Source organism: Dermacentor variabilis, chromosome 10, assembly GCF_050947875.1.
Source record: "Dermacentor variabilis isolate Ectoservices chromosome 10, ASM5094787v1, whole genome shotgun sequence".
NCBI lineage: Eukaryota > Metazoa > Arthropoda > Arachnida > Ixodida > Ixodidae > Dermacentor > Dermacentor variabilis.
This window is the reverse complement of record NC_134577.1, coordinates 21,829,415-21,847,123: the sequence shown is the minus strand read 5'-3', so window position 1 is coordinate 21,847,123 and position 17,709 is coordinate 21,829,415. Positions and strand designations below refer to the sequence as shown.

The following is a 17,709-nucleotide window of genomic DNA, read 5'->3' as shown; positions in this document are numbered from 1 at the left end:
ATAATGTTTGCATTCTTCCTGTTTTCTGGGACCCTTGCAGTCGTTAGACACTTCCTGTAGAGAGCCGCCAGTTTTTGTAGCATTATGTCTTCTCCATCTTTGATTAAATGGACTATTAGTCCATCGTCCGCCGCTTTTCCCTGTTTCATGTTTTGCTAGGCCCAATGATCTCATGTCTAGATATAAGAGGGGTTTCTGTATCTTGTTCATTACTGTTTCGAATGGAGTACTCCTGAGTACTCTGGGTACCTGTTCAGGTCAGTATAGAATTCTTCTGCTGCTTTTCTTATACCTTCAAGATTGCTGATATTACCCTGCTTATCTTTTAGAGCACATATCTTGGTTTGTTCTATGCCAAGTTTCCTTCTCACTGATTTCATGCTGCGTCGATGTTTTACTGCTTGCTCAGTGGTTCTCGCGTTATAATTTTGGAAATCCCTTATTTTCTCATTGTTGACCAGTTTTGACAGTTCCGCGAACTTTATCTGAATGAATGAATGTGATGTTTAATGGCGCAAGAGCCAGGTATGGCCAAAGAGCGCCATGCTAGTGTTAATGAGTTCGCAGAGGACTGATGTGTTCTGTGAACTTAATGCGACGTGGCTGTAAAAGGCCCAACAGAGTTCATATATATTCCAGAAAATCTACGTGTAGTAAAATTATGGGAATGATTATTGATTTGTACTATGTAGATTAGAATGCATAAAGAAAGAATGATGCAATATATAAAGTCTGTGAGGTGCTAAAATTGTCTAGAGCACTACTGCCACACCAGAGCCCTTGAAAGCCAAGGGCTTAGAGGCATGGGCTTTACAAAGAAAACTATCGTAGCAGCATCCTCTGGAAAGAGGATGCGCTACGAAATTAATGGATTTGTGACATGGAGCACAACATCTTTCAGAAAAGCGAGGACTGCTTTGGTCTTAAAAAGCGGTTCGTCACCAAGGAAGATAGCCGGATGCAGGGGAATACAATGGCTATATGCAAAAGGAAAATGTTTTCTCCTGTCTCTTTCGGTTTCCCGGCACTCCAGGAAGACATGGAGGACGGTCAACCGGTCGCCACATCTACCACAGGTTGGAGGCTCGTTACCGGTTAAGAGAAAGTTGTGAGTGCCAAATGTGTGTCCTATTCTCAGTCTAGTGAATAGGACATAGGTTCTTCGTATTTTCGTAGTTGGGTGCCAGGAACCTAACTTCGGCTTAATCAGGTGAAGCTTATTACTTGTTTCTGCGTCCCACAAGCGTTACCAGTGGCTTCGGAGTTAGTTTCTTAAAGGCTTCATGTCTGTGCCAGGGACAGCAGCAGAATGAATGCCTTGCGATGCTATTGATTTGGCGATCTCGTCAGCTAGCACATTTTCCTTGATTCCTCTATGGCCAGGAACCGAGCATATTATTACATGCCTATGTGATAGGTACATGTTACATAAGAGTGAGTAGAGTTCATTGAAGACGGGATTCGCATGCTTTTGAAAAGAAATGAGTGCTTTTACAAGACTTAACGAGTCTGTGAATGTGATGGCTTTTTCGAGTTTAAGTTTCTTTATATGTTTTACTGCACACAGTACTGCGTAGACTTCTGCAGTGAAGATACTTGTTATAGGGTTCAACACGTCAGATTCAGTAAAAGAGGGACCAACAGCAGCGTAGGATATGTCAGCATGTGATTTTGATGCGTCTGTGTAAAACTCGGAGCAGGAGTACTTCAATTGAAGCTCACGGAAATGCATGGCAATTTCAAGCTCAGGAGCGTACTTTTTGACCTTTACAAAGGCTAGAACTTTATCTGATCACTTGAGTTGGACACTTCAATTCTTTGTCATTTGCTTATTAGCTGCTTTGTTACTTGGGAGAGCTCACCTACTGGTTGCCTTGGTGCCTTACCTCCCACTTCAGTTGCTGCTGCTGAAACCAGCCTAGTTATGGTTTTATTCATTATGTTTATGTCATATTCATCTCTGCTCTAAGGCCGCATATTTGTTTGCAAGAACCAGCCCGCGTCTGCTCGCTTTTACCCTTACTGCGTCTCAGTTGGCGTGTTTCTTGCTGACCAATTTTACTCTTTTTCTCTTCAAATTGAAGTGAATTGTAGACCTGGCTAAACATATGATCACTGCACTTGACACTAACACTTCTACATCCTGCACTATGCCAGGATTGGCAGAAAGTATGAAATCTATTTTTTATTTCTCCATTAGGGCACCACTAGGGCTTTTCCAGGTCCACTGTCTGTAGCTATGCTTCCTGGAGAAGGTGTTCATTATTCGCAGCTGATTCTTTTCCGCGAAGTCTACCAGCATCTCTCTTCTAGTGTCCCTAGAATGCACGTTGTAGTTGCCAGTTGGTTGTTGACTAGCCTGCTTTACCCCCACTTTTGCATTGAAGTCACCCATGCCTACAGTATACTGAATATGCACTTTTCTCATGGCTAATCCAACATCTCCATAAAACTGGTCTATCTGCCGAATAAAAAGCAAATCAAATGCATCGGGCAAAACATAAATGTGACATAATCAGGATTACGAAAACTGTCGTCATACGAGAACGACAAAGAAAACATAGCGTTTACGACACTGGCACTTTCTTCGCTAAGGATAAATTTTGGCCCTGTGTCCGAAGTGTAGCATGGCAAGTACACATTTTATAAGTAACTTTCGGAAATTGTCTTAAATCGCTAGTCAGCATAAAACTGAGCATATCATTAAACAATATACCCTCTGGTGATATCAGCTCTTTTTATGGTCTGCAAGTAACGAGGTGTAGTTATCCTAACATGACGCGGAGCTGATAACTTTAGCCGAACGAAGAATGCGTTCACGCTTGATCGTTGATTAAACAAAGCATGTGCTTATTAGACATTACCAGTCTTAGTGTAGCAAGCGCTTGTGAGGGACGCAACTACTCAAATAGTTTCCAGTTGGCGTTCAGATACTGCTTTGTGAAACCCTGCCAGATTTCATCGATGAAAACACAAAACTTATGATTAACATAACGAAATTCAGCAGCTCCACAATTTGTTACACCCTTAGTGTGATTACGCTGATGCTTGATCAACCGGTATATTTACCATGAAGCGAAAAACAGTGGTCACTCACTCCAGGAAGATAATAAATGGAACTAGAGCTGCTGCCGTAGTAAGCAGATATTGCACAGAGTAAATGATGCGGTCCACGCTGATGTACGGTATAAATAATATGTTCATTGTGTAAATCATAACAGAGGCTCCATACATTTAGTAGAAAATAAACTCAATTGAGTGACAGCAGTATATGCCAAACAACATTCCGGCACTTAAAATCACCTGCATGTAATACTGACACGTTTGGCAAACATATTGGAATTGCATAAATGTTGTCGCGATTGTCATTAGCCAAATTACGACTGCTACACGAACAACGATAACAAATACCGAATATCAGCTTTCTAGGCGGCACACAAAGTTGAGCCTATACGAGTTCCCAGTCGCTAACGGTACGAACACACAACAAAAGAGTGCAGAATTGTGTGACCTTGCAGAATAGCAACCCAATTTCCAGTGAAGCTGTTTCTTTTCAGCAGCTGCAATAAACATTTCAGTGGCCTATAATTAAATCCCGCACCTTAAAATGTTGCCCCTATCTCACTGGTCTGTTTGAAATCTTCCAGCATGTACGCTTTCCGGGACTTGCAGAAGAAATTACACATAATATTCCACCCGTTTTAATAGATGTGATCTTCTTGATGTTTACAGTTCTCCCAGGGTAGCACGTTACATTCAGCGCCGTTTCTAAAACAGGTACAATGCTTCAGATACCCTGCATATGTAATTACTGTCAAAAAGGGGGGGGGGGGGGTAACTGAGCTAGTAGGTTCATTCTTCGAGGATTGTAACAGCAGAAATTGTAGAACACAGACACAGGAACGAACGAACAGACGTGGACATCCGTTCAGTGTCAAGTGATTTCTTTATTGATATTCCCGCGCTTTTTATTTTGTCGCCAAATCTTGTCCCTTTTAGTCATAAGTAGATAAAAGGGGCCAGATTTGGTGACTAATAGAAAACGCGGGAATTTCAATCAAGACATCAGTTGACAGTGGGGCTACTTTCACGTCTATTCTTTCGTTTCTGTGTCTGTGTTCTACATTTAATCCTGCTACAATCCTCGAAGAACGTAATTACTGCTAAGGCATGCAAAAATTTTACGCACTTTGAACTGTTAGACATAGCCTACATCTTATATTAAATATAAATAAACAATGTGCCTCACATATTTCGTCAATGTAGTTTGCCCGCTGTTTAAGTATGGGGATAACAATTCCTACTTTTCAAGCAGATTGAATGTATCCGGCTCCCAACATGGTATTCAAAAAAGATAGAAGTGTTTTTAGAATTTATGAATATACGTGTTTGATCACTTCATAAATGATGTGATCACTACCTGGCGCTGAGTCTTTGCAACAATTTAGATATGTCTGAAGCTATAAACTAAGCTGAATGGGCGATTGTAGTCTTCGTTGCTTCCACATTTGCGTTGAAGGTGCTGTCACTCTGCGTTTTCTTTGAACTGCAGGAATGAGTCTGTGTAGTGCGATTCACTGTAGATTTTGTTAGAGTGCTCACTTAGAAACTCTGCCTCATTTTAAAGGCCATATCCTTCTGTATTTACTTTCTAAAACCTCTTCAGCTCCTCTTCAAAGGTGGAAAGAAGGTAATGATAGAAGTGAAGTTATGTTGAGTACTAAGTAATGGATCGAGAGCATTTGAGGCATAAGACGTATCCCTAGTACGTTGAACTACCACTTGCGAAAAGAAAAAAACGACAAAATAATGGAGCGTATTGTCACGGGTGGTGATCCTAAAGTCTTAGTATCCTATTTAAGGTTTGGAAGGCTTAAACTGCCTAGTAAATAAAGCACTGATGATGGAAAATGTGAGGATACATATTAATTGCTTTGGTCATTTCGCTAATGAAGCTGGATAATGGAGAAGGAGGGCATAAAAGACACTTATAATAACTTTCTAGTAATTTATCGTTAATGAAGCCCAGACGATTTTGAGATCAGTAGTAACAGGAATTCTAGAGAAACTAGACGTACGCATGCTGACAACCTTGAACTGCACTTCGCGTTCACTAATATTTTATGTATTCCTTTTTTCTTGGACTAACAATGAATCTGACCATCTGAAGCCTTTTTGGAAAATAATTACCTCAAATTTGAAAATTATGTATCTTTTACTTCTTGACCCCAGTATTCAAACTGTGTTGGCTATCAAATGAATGTCCGTGACTAATGCTTCACAGTGTTGCATGACCTTTACCTGTAAACAGTTATTACAGTGTGTCTATTACTGAACCATGTATTCACTGCTTCTATTTTTGTCCATTGCTTGAATTTATCTGTTAGCTTTCATTGTATTATGCCACCGCTGCTTGGTCTATGGACTGCAGTGTGATCTAAATAAAAAAAATTGTTAAATGCGTGAACAAGGATTGTCACTAGAAATGTCGAAATTGCGGAATCCACGACGCCATCCCCGATCTTGCCGACCAAATTCGAAGCGATTGTCATGTTCAAATATTTCGGAAGCCATTACTCGAAAGTCATGTTTTCTACAAGGCCACAATGTGTGGAGAGTCAGGGCCAATGGTTGAAGGAAGAGGAATCGTTCAGCACTCCTCGAATTATAGTAAACAGGATATACATATACATGATGTAGTAAAGACATTCCACTTCCCCTGTCGCTTCGCTATGCCGAATAACCTGCAGGTTCTTTGATAACAGAAATTCAGAACTTTTTGCATGTTGTTCTTGACATTTTTCTGTCGAGCACTTAGGTTTAGCATAAAGAATATAGCACGTGTCGTTCACAAGCGGTTTGCCCTATCTGAGTTCATTTGCAGGTGCTCCAGGCTGGCTTTTTCCCTGCGAGCGTGACGCCTTGTGGAAGAAGAATGTTCACCATTAGTGATGTGGCTTGACTTGGGCTGACTGCTCAGTGAAATAACTTTGTATTTCACTTTAATGTTCAAAATTTTACCATCTTACGCCAGTATCTTCCCGACTAAAAAAGAAAGATCAAAGCAGTAAGCTCATTCAATCTAATCGGCTGAAAGGTATGGAACTGTTGTTTTTAGGGCAGGTATAACCTTGGTCTCAGTTTGCTTCTATATTTAGTATCTGACTTGTGAATGAATAGATTGTTGCGTCAACAACTGCTCTTCAAGTTCGCTGACGCATGACAGCAAAAAATGCGCTTTTGTCTACCATTGCCAGGATACTGCTATACAGGGCATTTCAGCCAACACATTCAAATTTTTTTAAAGGTTGCGTGTGGCAGATAACACAATTCTATTTCATGAGCTGGTCTCCTTGAAGAGGCGGATTTGCACAAAAGATTGAAATGCATAATCGAATAATTACCGAAAATTCTCTTATTAAATTTTTAACTAATTACCTCATTGTCCATGTTGCAATTTACAAATTCTAGCCGTTGAGTTCGCAAGACAAATCCACTTGGAAGGAATTATGAGGATGACACCAGTTCCGAGATATTAATTCCCGAACTATACAGAGAAATGCATTTGTGTTCCAGCTACTTCTGTGCTTCAGTGCCTAAAATGATGTTTTTTTAAAGAAAGTAACAGGAACGTCCAATGCATTTCTCTGCTATATTCTGGAATTAATATATTGAAACTGGTGTCGTCTTGAGAATTACTTCCAGGTTTATTCGTCTTGTGAATGGCTAGAATCTGTAAATCGTAATATCGGCCATTAGGTAATTAGTTAAGGACATTAATCAGTGAATTTTTGATAATCAGCCAATTACGCATTCTAATTCTTTGTGCAAGTAATGTCCATTTCTTCAAGTAGACCAGTTCATGAACTAGAATTGTGCTATCTGTCACAGGCCACTTTTAAAAGCTTTTGAAAGTGTTCATTATAACATCCGCTATCTATATTGACCAGATATTCGCCCTTTGTTTCTTAAGGTTTACATATTCTATATTGTCCATCCATTTGCTCAAACCTGTGAACTTTAATTTCATACGTATTAGCCTTTCTTGATGGCTTTAATAACGGTGGATTGTTCACCTGATGTTCAGCTGAACCCAGGCTTGAGTCTATTGCCAACACACTGTCAGGTCTGGAAACAAGCTAAAATACTTAGTTGACAGACCGCAGCATCATTCGTTCAGCTCAGTCTAATATAGAGAATCTCGTTGACCGCCTTTCCAACCGCGCTGATGCGCTGGAGAAAACTATAGAGGCGAACTCTGAGCGAGAACTTGCTTCTCCCGCTGAGACTGATTTCCAAACTTTCATGTGAAATTAAAGCGCTAACAGAAAAACGTGAAGATGCCGAGAACCATCTCCGTGTATGCAACCTTTTGTTTCTTTAGGGTACAAGACACGAGAGGTGAAATGTGGCCTCAGTCCGAGTCACACATACTTCCTGTGTGCAAGGAAAATGTCTACGTTTCGTTCGAACCCAACGCTATTGAAAAAGCGCACAGGCTTGGCCGCTTCCACAGCGGCAAAAACAGTCTTACAATTGTTAAGCTTGCGCATTTTGAAGATAAATTGAAAAAGTATTGTTGCAGGATCGAAACTCCAGGGTTTTTTGTTTTCAATATGGGAATACTACTCCACGCATGTGCGGCAGGCGAGAAGCAAAATTCTATGCTCAACAGAAAAAGGTTCCCTGCAAAATCCGGTTTGATAGGCTCCTTCACGATAACAAGCAGTTTAACTACAATTCCGACATTGACTTAGTCACTGAATTGAAGGCGTAGCTATTACAACGTTTTTGCACCAGCAAGCTCTCTGCCTTCCTTGTCAATGCCCACCCAGGTCATTTCACTGCGTTATCAGGGCATGTCTTGCATGCTACGAAATACCCAGAGTTATCTGCGAAAAAAAAAAAAGAAAACATTGTTGAAGGCTTCCTGAATGACAGAAGCACTGACATAGTCGTGATGATTGAATCACGGCTTACTCCGCAAATAGCTGACGAGCTTTTGCATGGTAAATCACTTTTTACACCTTACAAACATGACAGGAGGGGGTGGGCGCAGAGGTGTTGGTGTTTTGTTCTTCGTAAAATCTAACTCTCCTTCCTATCTACTCGCATTTAATTGTAACAACAAAACTATTTGCGCTAAAGTGTCCGTTGCCTTGAGCAGACTCATACTGGCAGCCATTCACCGCCCACCTGAGTCGGATCCATTTTTCTTCGACGAGCTGCACTCTGAATTACTGGAATTCTTTTCTGATTTTCCTCGTGTCAAATCCGTTTTTTTTGCGGTGAATTTAACCTTCCTTATATTTTCTGCGAAAATTCAACTACAGCGTCAAGATCACCTAAAGACTTTATTATCTTTTGCGGTGATATAACATCAATATAACTGACCCTAACAGTCAGTCATGCTCAGAGTATGTTAGCACTTTTCTTAGATCATCATCATCATCATTTATTTTTCCCTTAAGGGCCCCATGTGTGGTATTACACATAAAAGGAATGGTCATGGAAAGTCTTCGCGGATTCATACTCCAACTTGGTGTGAACAAGGCAGTTCTAGCACTCTAATAGATCATATCCTTTCCAGCTTACCTACTGATAATACCACGGACGGTGTAGTAAACTATGATATAACAGACCACTATCCCATATTTTTTAGCGCAGGTTCTGCAACATCTAGTCTCTCTAGAAAAAAAAAACATCAGGTCATTCTTTGATTCAAATAAATTCATTCACCTTATTCGTGCGACTGACATGTTTCAGGAGCAATGTGCAGAAAAAGCTTTTGCATCTTTTTCAGCGAAGATATAAGAATGCACTAATTTATGCATGAGTAACTTCACCGTGACGCACTGGTTTAGTACACCAAGAAAGCCTTGGATCAGCAACAGTTTAATGCCGCCCACAGTAAAGAAAGACAACCTTCGCAAGAAGCTCAAAGCTCAGCCATTTAATAACACATTGCAGTCAAAATTGAAAGCATATTCAAATGTTCTTGCAGCCACCCTAAAATGTGCTAAGCGTAATTACGACGAAAACAAGATTAGTCAAAACGGAAAGGACACCAGGCGAAACTGGCAAGCTATTAAAAAATTTTTAAACACTAATACCACTGATAACGACATATCATGCATCAGCTACAATTCAGTTAATTTAACCGACCGTAAGGACATCGCTAACACTTTCAGTAACCATTTTAGTGCTATAGTTGATCTACAGCACCACCCTTACCAAGTTTACCACGCAGTCCCTATTCATTTTATTTAGACCCTACAACTTCACAAAAAGTTTGTAGTATCATAACATCACTCAAGACAACTGGGCCTGGCCTTGACTTCATCCGACCGTCGAATATTAAGCTCATGCATAAAGAAATTTCACCAGTACTTGCCGACGTAATAAATTATTTAAAGATGGCGGCTTTTCCAAAAGCCTCAATATGGGTAATGTAATCCCAATTTTTTAAAAAGGTAATCGTGAGTGCTTGAATAACTATCATCCTATTTGCATTATGTCTTTCTTTAACAAGATAATTGAAAAACTTATTCACAAGTGTTTAACTAATTACTTATCAAAATTAAGCTATTATCTCCGTATCAATTTGGTTTTAGAGAGGATTTGTCAACTAAACTTGCACTTATGTTTACTGACAAAGTTAAGATAGCTATAGATGAAGGCGCCAATTAGTTGGTGTTGTCTTTATTGATTTCACTAAAGCTTTCGATTGAATTAACCACCTCATCCTCCTACACATACTAGAATCTTATGGCATTTCTGGCCCGCCTTTGCAGTTAATTCGTGACTACCTAACAGACCGACCACAGGTAGTCCAAGTCAATAGTTCCTTCTGTTCACCTAAAATTATTAATAGAGGCATCAGTCGGGGATCAATACTTGGGCCATCGTTATTTTTATTGTTCATTAATGATTTGGCACAAATATTAATGCATGCCCACTGCCTTCTCTATGCTGATGACACAACCATTTTTGTATACAACAAAAATTCCGTCACATTAGTAAACAAATTAATGATCTCGCAAATGTTCATGCATGGTGCCTGAAAAACGTTATATATCAATCCGTCAAAGACAGCATTTATGGTATTCCATTCCTCACAAACAATATTCGTAGATTCCTTAGTCGTATTAGTTAACCATCACATAATCACAAGATCTGGGTCAACCAAATTTCTAGGCATTATCTTAGATTAGCACTTAAAATTCAACTGCCATGCCCAACCTCTCGTTCAGAAACTTTCTTTTGGCACTCACGTCAATATCAAATCGCGCTCCTGTTTTGAGCCAAGTATTCTCGTCTTTGTATTATGCGTATATTCAAAGTCATCTTTCATATTGCCTCTCCATCATCGGGTAATACATACTTCACTCACCTCCACCAACTAGAAGCTTTACAAAAGCAAGCGGTGCGTTTGATGACATTTCAGCCTTTTATGTCTCACTCTGCTCCCATTTTTCGTTCCCTAAACCTTCTCCCCTTGCGCATGTTATTCAATCATAAGCTGTTGCTGATAATGTTCCGCCTCATAAATACGGAGCTACGTATTGAAAGTTTTAAACGTACTGACCTCATTAATAATAATAACACAAGGTTTTCCGCACATCACAATTTGCTCCTCCCTAAAATTCGAACTAACTATGGGAAATTTATTGTCATGCTTTCAGGCATATCCTTATGGAATTCGATTCCGTCCAATATCAAATAATGTGCATTTGAAGCCTTCAAGCGCAAAGCTAAGGCATATTATATTAACTCGTTACCGAACTCCTAGTATATTTATGTGTGATGTAAACATTATTAAATATATTTGTACTGTACTGTTCCTAATTTTCTTTCTATATATATTTCTTATTTTCTTCTGTCCCTGTTAATATATTACAGCATTGCTTGTTCCCTATGCTACCACCAAGTTTTGTATTAATACGCTGTTCTTGTTTTTTCTTTTTGTTTTTTATCTTCCCGATGACTTTTCCGCGTTTCATGTTCCATACACGACAATCCCAATTTTGCATTCAAATTAAGCTCTGTTGTTTTCTTTTCTTCCTTTTTTATCCAGTTTTTTTTTTCTGACAAACACAACCTTTGTATGATGTAGCCTGCTACTGTTGCCACAATTGTACTAACTCCCATTTGTTTCCTGTTTAGGAGGTCCCCCCGACAGTTTTTACTTCAGGACCTCCGATTGTGCAATTATACTTGACCTGTTTGTACTACTATTTGTACCTACTGATGAAAATTTCAATTCAATAACTGTTCAATTTTAACCAGTCTGTTAACACACAAACTCGCGGTAATAATACACTTGACCTCGTCTTTGTTTCAAAGCCAGAGTTAGTTCATTCAATGTCTTATGTCAATGGCACTAGTGACCACAGGATTGTTTTATTCAATATATCTCCTAATCTTCTCGTGCGCAAACCGTCCAAATAGTAAATTCGCCACTACCGAAACGTTGATGTGGTGGCCGTTATTTCAGAACGTGAAAAATTTTGTATTTTTGTAAGCCTGCCCTAACTAGATCAGTTGACCAAAACTGGTTGCACTACAGAAAAAGAATACTAACTTTAATTGACAAGCACATACCCCTGGTTTGCATTCGAAGTGATTCGCGTTACCCCTGGTATTCAAACATGATAAGAAGATTATCAAAGAAAAAATCGTCTTTACCGTGTAACCAAAGTGTCATCCTCGATAAATAAATAGAAAATATATTTCGCACGTCTACACGAATATACTAAACTCGTAAAACTCTCTAAAAATAATTTTTTGACAAGACATGTTACATATTGTATGCGTTAACCCGCCACAAAATTGGAATATTCTAACCGCAAAATATCGCTCTTCAATTATGCCTTTAACCAATCTTGACGGGTCACATTTTCCTCATGAACGCTCAGGTGTAATGAATGTGCATTTTACGTCAGTTTTTATTCGCCAGCCAAATGCACCTGTAGGACCGAGATCGGGATTTACCCAGATGCCTCCTGTCACTGTTACTTCCACTGGTATATCTAATCTAATTGACAAACTTAAAATGTTGTGTGCTCCAGGACCTGACAATATTCCTGCCTAAATTCTAAAGGCTACTGATTGCGTTTCTAGTCGCATTTGACAGGTAATATTTACGCAGTCTATCTCTGAAAGTTCTGTTCTAATGAACTAGGTCACTGCGAAGATCGTACCAGTATTCAAGACCGGAAGTCATACTACTCTTTAACCTACTGCCCCATTTCACTAAGCAGTAAAGCTTCAAGCTTCTGGAGCACATCTAATATTCACACATAGCACGAAACCTCGATGATAACTCATATTTTAAAATCCTAAACAACATGGTTTTCGTCCTGGGTTGCCCTGTGAAACACAGCTTTTTGAATTAATACTGACCTTCATCTCAACTTAGATTCTTTGTTTGAGGTTGACAACATACACATTGATTTCTCGAAATCATTTGATCGCGTCGCTCACAAACGAATTATCACTAAACTCGCGGCACTGAGCCTAGACCGATTAATCTTCTCATAGATAAACTGCTTCTTAACAGACCAAGTGCAGTTTACTGTGATAGGAGTTCAGCATCTTTCAGCAACAAAAGTAACATCCGGTGTCCCCCAAGGCTTGGTTCTTGACCCGCTGCTTTTCTTAATATTTATCAACGACATACCTAACTGAATTTCATCTACTCTCCGTCGATTGGCAGATGACTGTGTACGTAACCGCCGGATCAATAACCACAAAGATTACGTGCATCAGCAGAACGAATTAAACCAAATTTAAAACTGGTGCTCAAAGCAGATGTTGAAATGTAAACTTATGTGCGTGTTTCGGAAACGGTTTCACTCCATTTATACATACTCGTTGCACTCGAAACTGGTATTGCAAGTACAAGAATACCTGTGCCTTGGGGTCTTAATTACTACAAAACTAGCCTGGGCAGAACGCATAATAAATGTTGCCAGCAGACGCATCGAGGTCCCTGGAATTCATCAGAACGAACCTATCTTTGTCACCACCCTCTGTTAGACAGCTGGCCCTACAAAACATATGTACAGCTTGAATATGCTGCGTGTACTTGGAACCCACATCAAATTTGCCTCATTAACACCTTTGAATCAGTCCAACAACGAGCCGCACAATTTATGTGTTCTAATTATAACTACAAGCACAGCATTAGTAAAATAAAAAAACTCCCTCAGTCTCTCTTTAGCATACCAACGTCGAATTGCTCTGCTCTGTTTATTTCACTGAACATACATTTCCGCATTCACATAGAACGCTGCCTCTCCCGCCGATCTGTACTTCTCGCCATCTTTTCAATTCATTGAGGTTTCAGCGTCTTCACGGCTATACTAACGCCTCTAACTCGTTCTTGCCTATTGCTGTAGTGGAAGGAAATAAACTGCCTGAATTGGTCGTCCTCAAATGTGATTGGGCAAAATTTCGTCATTTATTATCCACATAGCCTATGGAATCCTTGTGTTAACTACAGTTCACCTTTCTTTCTGTTTGTTTCAATCATGCTTTATTTTTCAATTTAGCTTCTCTGTATCACGTGTTCTTGAGTTGTCTTTCCCTCTGCCGTGTGTATGCTGCGTAATATTGTTTTTCTAGTATCTCTTGGTGATACCTGTTTGACCATGTGTATCTCGTTATTTTTTTACTGCTTTTGATTCATTAAATGGCTTCTCACATTTTTCCCCACTTTATATTTATGACCAATTTTAGTGTATTTTGTAAATATACTTCCCCCCCTGCCCCTTATGTAGTACCCCAAGGAGGGACCTTTTAAGGTAATAATAAATGATGACGATGATGATAATAATGATGATAATGATGAAGTTAGCTCTGATTGTGTCATTCACTGCACTACAATGGCGCCATCTGTGCTCGCGACCCATGCACAATCGAGTAACGGCCTTTTTCCTCTACACAACGCTAATACATAAAGACGCGTGGATAGTATGGTTGCAAAGATATAAGCGGTAATAGTATTACATGTTTTCTTTACATGTGGTTTTGACAAGCAACCCCTTCTGCTTACAGAACCGCAAGACGTTTCTTGTCAGAAACTCCTGCGCTGACATATGTCAAACTGAGCGATTGATACCTCAAAGCCAGCGAAACTGAATAAGTGACTTCGCACACTCCTCGGAAGTACTAAGCGTCTGTTTGTTGGCGCTTTTTGTGAATATTGGGCACCGATAGCCTGGTCATATACAGCAGCTTCAGGGCTCCTATGCAGCGGGCATTTATTTATTTATTTATTTATTTATTTATTTATTTATTTATTTACATACTCTCAAGGCCTGAGGGCATTATAGACAGGGGTGGGTGAAAACAACAAATTATTAACAAAACAAATCGGTGACAGCTTTCTTGAAGGTGATGTTACTGGTGACGGCAGCGATGGGGGATGAAGGTGGTTCTAATCATTACTCGTGTGCGGCAACAATGAATTGAAATGCATATCAGTACGACATGAGAGAACACCTACTTTAAGCATGTCATCGCCACCTGATGAAATGTATGACGGAGGAAGGAATGATTGCTGTGTCATACTGGGACTGTTGTGGTAGCTTTTATAGAAAAGACACCAGTCTAGGGTACTTCCGGCAAAAGGTCAAGTGAGATAAACTGAGGGAATGTTTCATCGCTGAAATGCTTGAGTAACAAGAATAATGAGACAAGCTAAAACGAGTAGCACGATTTTGAATAGTTTATAGAGCCTGTCTTAGTAACTCGTTGTGAGGATTCCAGTTTACGCATGGATATTCAAGTTTAGGTTGAACTAGAGCTTTATAATGTGTAAGTTTCAGAGGAGTTGCAACAGACGAAAAATTGTTTTGCAGATAGCCTAGTGTGCGGTTAGCATTGTTTGATAAAGTCAACATGCTCGTTCCACGTGAGGATATACTTTAAATTACGAGACACATTTATGAATCGACTAATGTTACATTCATGTTAGTGAAAGAATAACTATAGTTGCCCTAATTTGCAGAATGTTTTGTCATCGTTATCAACTTGCATTTGGAAGCGTTTATGACCATGTTTGACACCACTTTGAAATTTTGTCAAGATTGGGTTGGATTGTAATAACATCATTATTGTGAGAAATTACTTGATATAAAACGCAGTCATCGGTGAAAAAGCGTAAAGGGTTAATATAAATAAGAAACAATAGTGGACCTAAGACAGAGCCCTGCGGTACACCAGAGGTTACTGAAGTTGTCGGGGAATCAAAGCCATTAGGAGACACATATTGTGAGCGGTGACATAAGAAGCATTCAATCCAGCCAAGCTTGCTCGAGCAAATATTACGCTTAATCGAAGTAAGAGTAAGTTAAGTGAAACAGCATGAAAAGCTTTAGCAAAGTCAAGAAAAATGTAGTCAACAGTTAGTTTCCTATGAAGAGCTTGAACAAGATAATTAGAATCAAGAGTTGTGCTGCTGGACAACAAGATCAGCTTTCACCAACGCAGCTGTGCAAACTACTAGCTGGCCTCCAAAGTGAAGGCGGTGAAATGCGATGTTACAGAAAGCAAAAATGGATTTGCAATAATTACAGATTACTGGCTAAACAAATGGGCAATGAAAGCCTGTATATTCTAGTGAGGTATACGCGAGGAAACTTTTATTATGCAATCATTTATATCGTTTTAAACCAAATTTGTAGTGATGTCCCGCCATGCAGGCTGCGTTGCAGTATCATGCGAAATACTAATCAAATTCTTGGCCAACAGTGGTCTGGACATAAGATTTCGCTCTATGCTGTTCAAGCAGAGAACACTTATGTCCAACTTGGTTCAATTTTATTCACCACCATTTCTGCCCTCATAGTCAACACTTCTCTCTGCCTGTCTTTTATATTCAATTTTCCTTTCACAATGCATTTCTATCCTAACAAATGCCTCTCTGCCTCTATCTCACGGCGTCAGCTTTCACCTCCGCAGTTACCCAAACTCCTAGCTGACCTCCAAGTGGAACCAGTATGACGTCATGTGAGAAGCGAAAAAACCAATTACTGTTAAAAAAAAATTTGGCAACACAAATTGTGACACACAACATAAATGCGTGACACTTTCTAACACTAGTTTAGGGAATTCTTCGCAAAAGCTGTATTTGACCCACACACATTTGCCATATTGTTCCACCCCACTCTGCTGAGTTTGATCTTTGTGGTGCTTGCATTTATGCCAGGGCAGCGGGCTCAACTTAGTGCCACTAAAATTTCACTCATAAGGCTCCGCACCCCTTGGTTATGCATTCTATTCAAATGGACCCAATCAACTCACAAACTTTAACTTTGCCTACGTTTTACTCATAACGCTACATATATGTTCGACTATTATAAAGAAGGTGCCTAATTTCACTGATGATCGTTTATTTTCTTGTTTTGTGGTGTTATTTTTTCCACCGAGGATATAGAAACTGCCAGCCTCATATCACGCATGAATATTTAAAAAACAGATGTTCAATAATAATTTGGGGGGTTTTAATTAGGCCAAAAATTTGACAGTTTCGCCACAGATGAAACATAAAATTATCCATAGCATTGTTTTATTCTAAGTTGATGTCTTTTACAGTTGTTTTAGTACTCTGGGAAATATCACAGATAATGGTAGTATGACACTTCCAAACAATTGATTAGGAAGTTTTTTTCTGCCAGAGCAGTATCTGATCTACACGCATTTAAATTCCCACAGAGGTTGGTGACAAATGTTCATCCATTCTTGCTCAATTTGACCTCTGTTACCTTGTAGTTATGCCACGGCTGCCTGCTACATTTTGCGCTGCTGAAGAAACTCGACTACGTACGCTTATGAGCGCTTGCATGCATAATTTATTGCGGAGGCCGTAATGATCCCCAAAGCATTGAATTTCACTCAAGCACGACTCACACCGCTCTCCTTATTTTCGCAGAAAACGAACTTTGTGCAAGATATAGTTCCCGTACGCACATTGAGAAGCATAGCGTCAAATTGCCATAAAAGGCTGTTGAGCACTTGCCCGCGCTGCAGTGCAAAGAGGTAAGCGATGTTGGACACACTGAACAATCGTCCACTATCAGAACTAAAAGCTCTAGGCCAGTGCTCCCAAAGAACCTCCGTGCAGAAAGCTTTGTTTGTGCTACTAAGTATCCTGGGGTCTACGGGGCTTCATGATATACTTTGAGAACACCGCTCCCTACCGCGATAAAGTGCACGTGGTGTGTTTATGCTCGTCTCTCTCTCTTTTTATTTCCCTTCCCTCCGTACATGGTAGCCAACCGGAACTACCTTGCTTGAAACAACACAAATTGAAAGAGCCCATTGATCTGGTCACTAGAAATCCAAGAAATGTAGGCCGATAATCGTAAAGTTTGCAAACTTTAAAGAAAAACAGCTTGTCCTCGAAAAATGGTATAAGTTTAAAGACACGCAATATCCTGTGCGCAAAGAGTTTTTCTTTCAAACATGTCTGGCTAGAAAAAAAGCTTCTATTCTTTGCAAAGACTAACCCCCATATGCAGAAATGCATCTTAACTTGAAGTCCATGCCTGACTTTTTTCTATGACGCTCATTGCGTTTCTTTCGGTGGGTTCATGAGAGGCATAAGTCAAGTCAAGCAAGGATTTCAAGTAAAGATACATTAAAGAATCTGGGGAATAGGGCAGGTTCCTCAAGCTTCGCGTCAATAACCTGCGCATGAAA

At 39.7% G+C, this 17,709-nt stretch overlaps 1 protein-coding gene across 1 annotated transcript in view; it reads left to right on the top strand.

The window, feature by feature from the left end:
• The first annotated feature begins 748 nt into the window (after window positions 1-748).
• The window catches only part of LOC142560117 (uncharacterized), a 79,705-nt gene continuing 62,744 nt past the window's right edge, over window positions 749-17,709 (top strand). The window contains exon 1 of the mRNA XM_075671943.1: window positions 749-1,108. Within this exon, the coding sequence (XP_075528058.1) occupies window positions 804-1,108 (305 nt within the window). The 5' untranslated portion in view covers window positions 749-803. The remainder of the gene's footprint in view (window positions 1,109-17,709) is intronic.